Below are 12,476 nucleotides of genomic sequence, written 5' to 3'. Positions count from 1 at the left end.
AAAAATATTAATAAATACTATCAAAGCTTTCAAGCTATTCAACCAAACCTACAATAACCTAAAACCTCAGTTTCAGTACTCTCACCAAACAGGGTAATCTCACTGAGTGAACCAACAGTGACACCTAGTGGCCTGTAGCCTGACAGGGCAGCTGAACACAGATGAATGGGCACTTCATCAATAACACTAAATTAACCAAAATACCATACCTATCATTAACTTAACAAAGTAACTGTACCCTCCTGTCATCTTAAGAACAGTCAAAAGCAATATAAACTGAATATCTACTGTGTAAAGAAATACTCATTAATATTTTAACTTATAAATATTAAACAATAAACTAAAAATAAATAAGGTTATAATAATAAAGATAATCTGAGGTTTAATTAAAGGTGCAACATTCCTGCTCTCACCTGTCGGAGGTGTCAGACGATCTGATTGGTCGATCTTCAGGCTGAGCTGTTGCTTAGCGACAGTTCGATGTATTTTTAACCTCCATCGCTATAGAAACAAAAGCTGCTGAGGTTTCTTCTTCACACCTTTAAAAATAGACGCTGATGTGTGACGACACGAGAGTCTGCTGCTCCGATCAATAACTGATCAACCATCAATATATAAGTATTATGAGTGATGTAGTATGCAGTATTACAGTAAAAGTACTGCAGTATTATAGTGATGTAGTATGCAGTATTATAGTAAAAGTACTGCAGTATTATGAGCGATGTAGTATGCAGTATTACAGTAAAAGTACTGCAGTATTATAGTGATGTAGTATGCAGTATTACAGTAAAAGTACTGCAGTATTATGAGTGATGTAGTATGCAGTATTACAGTAAAAGTACTGCAGTATTATGAGCGATGTAGTATGCAGTATTACAGTAAAGTACTGCAGTATTATAGTGATGTAGTATGCAGTATTACAGTAAAAGTACTGCAGTATTATAGTGATGTAGTATGCAGTATTACAGTAAAAGTACTGCAGTATTATAGTGATGTAGTATGCAGTATTACAGTAAAAGTACTGCAGTATTATGAGTGATGTAGTATGCAGTATTACAGTAAAAGTACTGCAGTATTATGAGCGATGTAGTATGCAGTATTACAGTAAAAGTACTGCAGTATTATGAGTGATGTAGTATGCAGTATTACAGTAAAAGTACTGCAGTATTATGAGTGATGTAGTATGCAGTATTACAGTAAAAGTACTGCAGTATTATGAGCGATGTAGTATGCAGTATTACAGTAAAAGTACTGCAGTATTATGAGTGATGTAGTATGCAGTATTACAGTAAAGTACTGCAGTATTATAGTGATGTAGTATGCAGTATTACAGTAAAGTAGTGGTTTGGTCCTCTGACTGATATATTATTATTATGACATCATTAGATTATTAATAGTGAAGCATCAGTGTTAGAGCAGCATGTTACTGTTGTAGCTGCTGGAGGTGGAGCTAGTTTACACTACTTTATATACAGTTAGCTAGTTTAGTCCAGTGGTTCCCAACCTAGGGGTGGGGCCCCCCCAAAGGGTCAGCAGATAAATGTGAGGGGTTCTGATACACAAATGTGTTTTCAGTTTTTAGACTTTTTCTCTAATCAATAATTGAACTGAATGATTTGAACCACACAGAAAGTCATTATATGAAATCAGATCAAATCCCCCACCCCCCCCCCCCCCCCCACCTCTGTGAAAGCGCCAATCAGTGCGGTTGCTATGGAAACAGGGCGGTACAGCGGCGGAGGAGAGCAGCAGCTCCTCACAAACAGAAACACATCTGATCCTCAAACAGGAAGAAAGAAGCAAGCAGGTGAGTTTCTACTTTGATTTTAACTCCTAACGATGACATCACAGCGCCGGCCGATGACATCATAGACTCTTTCTGTGTGTTTGATGTTTATAAAGTTTATTATCTGAATGTGCAGCAGCGACGACCTGCTCATTATCTCAGCCTTAGTGAACACTGATCAACTGATTATCAGATAATCTGGTTTCTTCCTCTGATGATGATGATGATGAGGATGATGATGATGACGATGATGATGATGATGATGATGATGATGATGATGATGATGAGTTAGCAGAGATTATAAAACATCTTTAACAGATTGTCCCTGTATCTTTCTGCACAGTGAGAAGTGTTAGAGTTAGTAGTATTAACAGTTATAAGAGTCAGGGACCAATAAGAGATGAGCACTTCAAATATAGTTTATTAAATAGTTTTTAAAGCAGCATCAGGTTTGATAAAACTATAATTATATATAATATTCGGGATTTTCTGTTATAATTTGTGTTAAATCTGGATGTAAACTAAACTTCTACAGAGATGACACTAACAGCTGAACAAAAAGCTCCATAATGTGAATATAATAATATAAATGATTAATGAAGCTTTAAAATAGCTGTAAATTAAAGCTTCACCTCTGAATCCTGCAGAAAGGTTTATTTTATTCTATATACAGTAACTAGTGATGGTGAGATGAATATGGGAAATATATGAATGGTTCCTCCTGTTCATACTGTCAGTATGGATTGATTGATTGATTGATTGATTGATGATACTTTATTGTCAGGTCTGAAATCTTTCTTGCGTCCATTGCAAACAAAAACCTGCAACTGTCACGACCAGAAACAATAGGACCCCAGAGCAGACCAGAGATGAGCAAACATCCAGGAGGTAACTCAAAAAGCAGAGTTTTAATGATAGGATGAGTGGGGCAGTGAGGGAGCAGTGGCTGGGTCTGGGGTAGGGTTCCAGGGAAGGTTGGTGAGGGAATGTCCACAAGGGGAAGGCAGTGCACGAGGAGAGGGATCCAGGGGACAGAGGCAGGGCACCAGCAGGTGGGGAAGGCGAAAACTGTGGAGGGGACAGGAGAGAACGGTTACAAACAATAATCTTAAGCAAACACACGAGAAATACGGCCCAGCGTTACCACATGAGTAGCAGAACTATCTGGAGATGAATGGGATGAAGAACTGGTCTTAAATACTTCAGCAGCTTGTTGAGGTGATTGAGGCCAGGTGTGGAGATGATGATGATGATGATGTGATTGAGGCCGGGTGTGGAGAAGAACAGGCAAGGGAGGAACCAGGAGGCCACACCCACACACACACAGACAAAACACAAAGGGGAGGGGACAAGACAGACAAACAAGGAAACTCAGGAGGTCACAGCTAGGGCTGTGACAGCAACACTTATACACAAAACCAGTGACACATGCACGTTAGTTTCCCTTCAGCTGCTCCTTGACTTAGACTCAGTGTTCAGCATGAGGAGGAAAGCTGAAGCCTGATCAGAACTCTGAATCTATAGTTTGATGGTTGTAATATTTGCACGTTAACGAGTCCGACCTGAGCCGGTTTATAACTCCGTCCTAAAAATACAAACAATCAACAAAGAGCGAAATATTTATAGGGTTAACAAACAAGAGTTATGATCACAACACATTCACTTTATTTATCTACAATGATCATGTTTGATTGTTAAGTGATGAACTATTAATAGAGGTCTTCAAAATGAACACATCTTTCAATAGTCAGTATGAACAGGAGGAATAAGGCTCAGTATCAGGTTTGTTAAAATGTACATTCAGTATTTTTGTTGGTTTTATGGGAGATAAATTCAGACTGAACTCAGCAGCTCCGCAGCAAGACATCATGGAGGTCCGAGTTACGCCCAGTTCAATATAATCAATATATTAAAAAAAGATCAATAAGAGAAAACTGATCAATGTGGAATTAAGGTTTTATTGTTTTAATAATTGTTTTTTAAATGGATGAATGCAGAAAAAGACCTTAAACAGATCTTAAAAACTAGTTTTAAACGTCATCTTTTATTAGTCAGTATGAACAAGAGGAACGTGGGTCAGTAATAATAAGTGTTGGTAAGATGATGAATTCATAAATCAGTTAAACTAGATTTAAATGCAGCATCAGTTTTGTTAAAATGTACATTTAGTATTTTTGTTGGTTTTATATCATTTGAAATGACATTTGCACCATTTTTTACCAAAAGTAAGACTGAATGCTCCTGAAAATGTCAAATGGTGTAACCACAAAAGAATGATAAATATTAAATAATGTAATATTTAGAACAATTGTATTCCATTACCTTTATTTAATATAAAAGTTATAATGTAAGATCATGCCAAACTAGTTATAGATATGGTGTTTTATTGAGAATTTACTGTTTTTAAGCAAGTTGAATTATTTGGTACAAAGTTTTTATGGCCTGCGTAGAAACAGATCAGTCAGCAGTTTGATGAGTTACTGACGAGGTTTTAATGTCCCAAATAAACTCTTTGTGTTTAATCCCAGCGGCTCAGCGTGGACAGAAGAGCTCAAACAGCTGCAGGAAGTAGAAATGGAGACGCAGGTCGGAGGTGAAGACATCCGGCAAGCAGAGAAAGTCTGTTTGAAGAGAAAGCTGACGGGTCCTCCGAGGCTGCTGCTGCTGGGAAAGACCAGGACCAGGAGTGTCAGGGAGGACCGGTCCGAGGTCCGGGACAAACCGGACGGATTCTCACTGAAATCCTCCGCTGCTGCTGCTGCTGAGAGCGATGCTGCCGACGTGGAGGAAGAAGCTTCACCTGTGTGTGATGTCACAGGCGAGAGCGCTGACGTCACCGACAGGAAGCTGAAGAGACGCAGGTGGTGGAGACTGTTGCTTTGTTTCAGGACGAAAAGTTCAAAAAAGCAGCGCAGTGACGAGTTTCCTCCAGCAGAGGGGGCGCTGCAGGAGGCCGAGGCCGTCGACACGGAAGAGAAGAAGACAACGTTCAAAAGGTTCCTGACGTCTGCCAATGCTCGACGAGCTGCTGAGCAGAGAGACGAGAAACCTTCAGCAACGCTCAGGAAGAAACTGAGACTGTTTCTGAGCCGATCGTCTCCGACGAACGAGGACGTTGCCGCGGGAGACGAACCCGCCGGCCTCGAGACTGCTACGACTGATCCGGGTCAGGAGGTCGTGACTAGCATCGCAGAGATTAACGTCCAGCCGTCTGAAGACACGACGAGTCCAGACGAGCCGCTGACAGAAGAGAGACGCGTCAGTGTTGCCGCAGCGACGGACCAATCAGAGATCGTCCAAACTGACCCGGCGAACGCTAACGAGCTTCCTGTTGATTTAAACGAGGTTGACGAGGTTTCCTGCGACGCCGCTGAACTCGAGTCAGACGAGGAGGCTCAGCCAATGAACAACGGACCCGCCGTCATCCTAAACAGCAGCATCCGCATCCAGCTGGTTCCTCCTGATGACATCACAGAGCAAGAGGAGGAAGAGGAGTTTTGGGAGGGGAACCAGAACCACCTGCTCCTCCTCTTCGGCTTCCACCACAGCGAGCTGCAGCTGCTGCAGGCGGCTCGCTCTGTGGTCCGAGCCGCCATGAACGCCGCCGTGGATCAGCTGAGCAGAGAACAGCTCAGAGAGCCGCTGGGCTGCCGAGACGCCTGAAGGTCCAGAGACTCAACGAGACTCAATGAGACTCTACGAAAAGTGTTTACTACGTCTCTGGTTTGATTCCTGCAGAGACCTTTAATGCAGGTTACTCCTCTCTCTCTCTCTCTCTCTCTCTCTCTCTCTCTCTCTCTCTCTCTCTCTCTCTCTCTCTCTCTCTCTCTCTCTCTCTCTCTCTCTCTCTCTCTCTCTCTCTCTCTCCTCTCTCCTCTCTCTCCTCTCTCTCTCTCTCTCTCTCTCTCTCTCTCTCTGTCTCTCTGTCTGTTTGTATTTATTTTCAGGAACACGCACCTGTCACTGGTTTGAGCAGAAATCGTCTCTCTCTCTCTGGAGCCGCTGCATAGTCCAGAAGTTTGTTGTTTTTTATTTTGTTAGTTTGTTATTGTAGCTTTGGGTTGAAGCCGACTGCAGGGCTGGCTCACTGATTTCCTCTCTTGTTTCACACTTTGAGTTTCACTGATTGATTTAAATAAACTCTGGTTTCACTGATAACTTGGTGTCTGATCGTCTATGTGAGCCTTTATGTTAGAGTCCAAAACGATATATAATGATAGATAATAGTGAGGGTTAGTGTTAGAGCTGCTGTCCTGCATGTTTCAGGTATCTGAACTCTAACAGCTGATTCTAATAATGAGCTCGTTATCAAGCAGCTGAAGCTTGATAACGAGCTCATTATTAGAATCAGCTGTTAGAGTCTCTTCAGCCTGTCTGGTTCTGGTTTTGGTTCTGGTTTTGGTTCTGGTTTTGGTTCTGGTTTTGGTTCTGGTTTTGGTTCTGGTTCTGACTCTGAGCAGAAACAGCTTCTATTTATTATTTGTACTAAATGCTGTTCTGATGATTAATACTCATATTTTTCTATTTTATGAGGCGTTACTGAGATCTGATTGGTTGAATATTAACATTCAACTTTATTTTTCTTTGTTTTTCATTGTAGTTTAATTCTTTCTGTGTGTGAACTTTTCTTTATAATATCTCCCAGATATAAACGGACTGAAGGCAGGAAGCAGAAGTGTGTCGTTAAATAATAAAGAAACAAAAAGATTATTAATATAAAATAAAAACACAATAAATATAGAAATATAAAATAAAGATTATTAACGTCACAATGTTACAATTATTAATCCAGTAAACTGAACTCGTCATGCTGATTTCTCTATTAATAATTTTCTATTAATACTTTGATCCTGTCTGTGCTGCCGTTTCCATGGCGACGGCCTCTGACCCGTGAACAAACAGAGCCGCTGATGAGTTCAAAGTTCATCTGTTTATTGAACTGTTTTTATTGTTTGTTGGTTTCACAGTTTGAACATGAGTGACAAAAAAGAGAAAGGAATGTGATGTCTGGAAAATAAAATATAAAACATGAAGGACGACGAGGTTCTGCACCAACAGAAACCAATCAGATGATCAATAAAGTGATCGATCATCTGTGCTGCTGATTCTTCAGGAGGAACCTCTGAGCGCTGCGCACCGTGTTCTGCAACAACACAAACAAACATTATATTTAATTCATTATGTTTAATTCATTATATTTAATTCATTATGTTTAATTCATTATATTTAATTCATTATGTTTAATTCATTATGTTTAATTCATTATATTTAATTCATTATGTTTAATTCATTATATTTATTAATGATCAGAAACTGAAAGCATCAATAACGTTACAGCGCTCTGATTGGACGAGCCTTTAATGTTTAAGGTGAACTGATTCCAGGTCAGAGTTAACAGGTTTACCTCCATCAGCATGGCCACCGTCATCGGCCCCACCCCTCCTGGTACAGGTGTGATGTATGCTGCTCTCTGATTGGCTGAGGCGTAGTGAACGTCGCCGACCACACGCTTCCCGCTCGCCTTCGTCTCGTCTGTCAGAGGTCAGAGGTCAGAGGTCAGACAGGGATGAACATAGTGTGGTGTTATTGTAGTATAACTGAGAACCTGGTACGTGGTTCTATTATTATAGTATTATAGTAGAATTATAGTATAGTACTGTAGTATAGTAGTATTAATGTTGTATTATCATAGACTGTATATAGAATGGACGTAACATCCGTGACGTCACCCATTGGTTTGTGGACTGCTGCTCGGAGGCCAATAGTATCGGATCTGAGCAGCGCCATCTTGAACATTTCAGGTGCATGCTGGGAAAAATAAAAACAGGGATTCTACTTATATGGGCATCAGGAGGAGCATGAGGCGCCCTCCTGAACCTGTGAACCAATCGACCTGTCAATCACCACGTAGCCACGCCCTAATGCATACCCTGCTTTATCGTCACATATAAAATCAGGGAGGCCAAAATGTCCCAAATGAACATCATACTGCATTGAAGAAGGCTTTAAACTAGCGATTGAGACCATAAACACATTTTGAAAACGTTTACTGAGGTTAGAAATCAAGTGAGAAGTTGGTGAATTCTCCATTGACTTGTATAGAGACGGAAGTCCTTTTGACACCAAAACGGTCGCCCCCTGGTGGCCTTTTTATAGAATGCAGTTTTATGTTACTTCCGCGTTGGCCTCATTTCAGAGGACCAGAACTCCCCGCCTGAGTATTATAGTAGTATTATAGTATAGTATTAGTATTATATAATATTATAGTATTATAGTATTAATGTATTAATAGTAATATTACTACCAGGTACGTGGTTGATCCCACAGTCGATGACGACCGTTCCTTCTTTCAGCCATTCTCCTCTCACCATCTCTGCTCGTCCCGCCCCCACCACCAGGATATCAGCCCTGCCCACCTGGACAGGAAACGCATCACACAGGAAACGCATCACACAGGTAACGCATGTAGTGGAGAAATAATATTCATTATATACATATGCATTTCAGTATTCTGTTAACCTGTGTTAGGTTTTGTTAGCTTGTGTATCTTTCTGATAGTGTGGGAAAGTGCTGTGGACTGGACTCCCACTAAGGCACTGATAAGACACCACCGGGAATGCCTCGTTATGTATCAGAAGAAGGCCTCGTTATGTATCAGAAGAAGGCCTCGTTATGTATCAGAAGAAGGCCTCGTTATGTATCAGAAGAAGGCCTCGTTATGTATCAGAAGAAGGCCTCGTTATGTATCAGAAGAAGGCCTTGTTATGTTTTAGGAGTATGAGCTGATTCTCAGAGAGGTGTGGGATGAGCCCGGAAAGAGATTATAACTTTAGTTCTGTTTCTTTACAGTTCTGTTCTGTTCTCTGTACCTTACGTTCTGAACTCATCTTATACAAGATATATATTAAAATACTAGTTTGTGATTTAAATGTGTTTACTGGACTCTAATGATTTTCCCTCTCACCCTTAATTAAGGAAATCTCTACAACACGCATCACACAGGTAACGCATCACACAAGTAACGCATCACACAGGAAACGCATCACACAGGTAACGCATCACACAGGTAACGCATCACACAAGTAACGCATCACACAGGAAACGCATCACACAGGTAACGCATCACACAGGTAACGCATCACACAAGTAACGCATCACACAGGTAACGCATCACACAGGAAACGCATCACACAGGTAACGCATCACACAGGTAACGCATCACACAGGTAACGCATCACACAGGAAATGCATCACACAGGTAACGCATCACACAAGTAACGCATCACACAGGAAATGCATCACACAGGAGACGCATCACACAGGTAACGCATCACACAAGTAATGACATTATGTTCTTTACAAGTGTATGTAAACTTTTGAGGGGGGGGGGGTCTCACCTGTTGGGGCAGGTCGGGGGTCTTGGAGTGGCAGGTGGTCACCGTCGCGTGGCTCCACAGTAGAAGGTCGTGCATCGGAGCTCCGACGATTTTACTTCGACCAATCACGACGGCGTGTTTTCCCGCCACGGACACACCTGCACACAGGAACCAGGAAGTAAACATGCAGCAGTGAAATCTATGGAGCCTGGGCACACCTGCTGCATGTGTGTGTGTGTGTGTGTGTGTGTGTGTGTGTGTGTGTGTGTGTGTGTGTGTGTGTGTGTGTGTGTGTGTGTGTGTGTGTCTTACCTGTCTGTCTGATCAGCTCCATGCAGCCGTTCGGTGTGCAGGGGATGAAACAGTCATTCAGATCACCTCGAGACAACTTACCTGCATTAATACAACTCAGCCTACACACACACACACACACACACACATACACACACACACAATGATAAATGATCTTCAGTGGTTTTTTGTGACTTGCTCTTAACAGGAAGTTGTAACTGACCCGTCCACGTCTTTCTCAGGTGAGACGGCGTTGGTGACGAGCTCGTTGTCGATGGCGTTGACAGAGTCCAGAGGAAGCTGCACGATGAGACCGTGGACGGACAGGTTGTCGTTAACGGACATGATGCTCTGAAGCACCTGCAGGAACATCGCACACACACGTTAAAAACAAGAGAAGAGGAGTTTCCTGTTTCCTTTTTCCTTTTTCCTGTTTCCTGTTTCCTGTTTCCTGTTTCCAGTTTCCAGTTTCCTGTGTGTATTGACTGACCTCGTCCTGCGTCGCCGAGCTTGGCAGCCTCACGTGTTTCGCATCGATGCCGATCTGCAGGCCACAAACTCAACATGTTAATAAAGATCCACTCATCCATATTTCATCCTAACATCTGTCTCTAATGGAGCTTTTCCACTACACAGTTCCACCTTCCATCAGGGATAGTACCTGGTACCTGGTACTTTTTTAGTATCTACCAGGCGGGGAGTTCAGGTCCTCTGAAATGAGGCCAACGTGGAAGTAACTTAAAACTGCATTCTATCAAAAGGCCACCAGGGGGCGACCGTTTTGGTGTCAAAAGGACTTCCGTCTCTATACAAGTCAATGGAGAATTCACCAACTTCTCACTTGATTTCTAACCTCAGTAAACGTTTTCAAAATGTGTTTATGGTCTCAATCGCTAGTTTAAAGCCTTCTTCAATGCAGTATGATGTTCATTTGGGACATTTTGGCCTCCCTGATTTTATATGTGACGATAAAGCAGGGTATGCATTAGGGCGTGGCTACGTGGTGATTGACAGGTTGATTGGTTCACAGGTTCAGGAGGGCGCCTCATGCTCCTCCTGATGCCCATATAAGTAGAATCCCTGTTTTTATTTTTCCCAGCATGCACCTGAAATTTTCAAGATGGCGCTGCTCAGATCCGAAACTATTGGCGTCCGAGCAGCAGTCCACAAACCAAGAGGACCAGAACTCCCTGCCTGGTTTGGATCCAAACCAACAAACTGATCTACTAACAGATATATATTATTATTCATATATTATTATACATATTATGTGTTTAACAGTTTTTGAAGAACAGAAGAATGATTGACGTGTTTCTCACCTCGGCTGCAGCCTTCAGCTTGGTGCTGATGTAAAGGTTGGAGTCGTCTCTGTCTCCCACCTGAAACACACGTTAACATTTTAACATGAGACACAGAGAAGAACATCACACTTAATGAAGAGGATCGTCATGTTTCATCCTGTCTGAGCAGCTCGTTCAGGCTCCAGATGTCAGAACATCAGCAGGCTGCATGTTTTACTCTCACATCATCTTTATTTACATTCTATTTGTTTACAACCTCGATGTTTACGTCATATTTTAAACTATGGTTCCTGATAGTTCTGATAAAGTAAAAATGATATTAATGAATAATCTGATGATGTGTTCAGGTGCTCCTCGTTAAGTCAGCTGGTTAAGTTTTGGTTTCATCAGGATTTAGTTTGTTTTTAGCTGCTGTTAGTAAAATGTGTCCTGATGCTATTGCTAAACATTAAATATTCCCTTCATGTTTTCACATGTCTTCATGTCCATAATGTGACCTTTTTTTTTTGGGTATTTTGTTGTATTTTATTGGTATTTATTTTATTACTGGTTGGGGGGGTTGTTTTTAATTTTATATTTTTAATGTTACCATGTTTTTTTTTTACTATAATTGGGTTTTATTTTTATTTTTCAAATTGTATGTTTGTTTTTTTAGTTTTTTTTACTGTTAAATGTTTGTTTTATGTAAAGCACGCTGAGTTGCCATTGGGTATGAAACGCCTCATCCTCCATCTCTCTTCTGCTATTGTAATAAATCATTAAACTCATATCTAAATAGGTGTTGTCTCTGTTAGTGAATTAAATTTTAAACCACAATCGGCTCCAAACCAGCTGTGATCACACATGTTGAATGAAAGTAAACTCAGCACAGAGAGGAAGAGGAACATCTTGAAGTACTGGTGATGAAATGAGCAGCAGTGGAACATAAAGTATCTGCAGGTTCATGTTTGTTATCAGAGCCGCTGAGAGAAAAGCAGCTGCAGCAAACACAACTGGCTCACGCTGGTCTGTCAGGTCGAGGTGAACGTACGTTTATCTGTCAGATAGAAGTCAATCACTAATAATAAAGGTCGGCAAGACATAATACGTATCAATACATATATGAAAGGTAAAGTTTATACTGATTATTAAAAGAGTCACCTGTAAAACCACCAGACTGGGCCTGAACCCCGAGAACTGAGTCCTCATGTTATCCACCTCCTTCTTCAGCCTCTCCCTCACCAACCTGCACACACACACACACACACACACACACACACACACACACACACACACACACACACACACACACACACACACACACACACACACACACAGGTCAAAGGTCAAACGTTTTGAGGCCATCATGTTTAATGTCTGGGAGACACTGAGACTCACTTGGACGTCTTGTTGCCGGAGACGACGGTTGCTATGGAGCGCCAGCTTCCTTGGCAACTGGAGGCCCGAAGGCGGAGCGAGAGGGCGGCCAAGGTTAACATGACTGAGAGAGAAAAAATAGTTTAATTTCTTTAATTTTAATCTTTGATTCAAATGAAACCACTGCTTTTTGGTTTCATCTTTAACAAGGTGTTGTATTTATAAAGCTTGTTATATTATCCATTGTGTAAAATCTGCATCTGAAAAGTAACTAAATCTGTAAATAAATGTAGTGGAGTAGAAAGTAGCATCACATGGAAATACTACAGTAAAGTATAAGTACCTCTAACTGTACTACAGTAAAGT

The 12,476-nt window shown here is 41.4% G+C and overlaps 2 protein-coding genes across 2 annotated transcripts in view; both read left to right on the top strand.

The window, feature by feature from the left end:
* Positions 1-12,476, top strand: part of LOC133997984 (pleckstrin homology domain-containing family G member 3-like) — a 378,673-nt gene that overhangs the window by 170,202 nt on the left and 195,995 nt on the right. The gene's annotated exons all lie outside the window — the stretch shown is intronic.
* On the top strand, positions 1,489-5,575 carry LOC133997255 (uncharacterized). Its single transcript, XM_062436828.1, has 2 exons — positions 1,489-1,807; positions 4,315-5,575. The coding sequence occupies exon 2, from the start codon at positions 4,361-4,363 to the stop codon at positions 5,447-5,449; it is 1,089 nt and encodes a 362-aa protein (XP_062292812.1). The 5' UTR covers positions 1,489-1,807; positions 4,315-4,360; the 3' UTR covers positions 5,450-5,575.

This window comes from Scomber scombrus, chromosome 17, assembly GCF_963691925.1.
Source record: "Scomber scombrus chromosome 17, fScoSco1.1, whole genome shotgun sequence".
Taxonomy (NCBI): Eukaryota; Metazoa; Chordata; class Actinopteri; order Scombriformes; family Scombridae; genus Scomber; species Scomber scombrus.
Note: the sequence above shows the minus strand (reverse complement) of the source record. Positions and strands in the feature narration are given on the sequence as shown.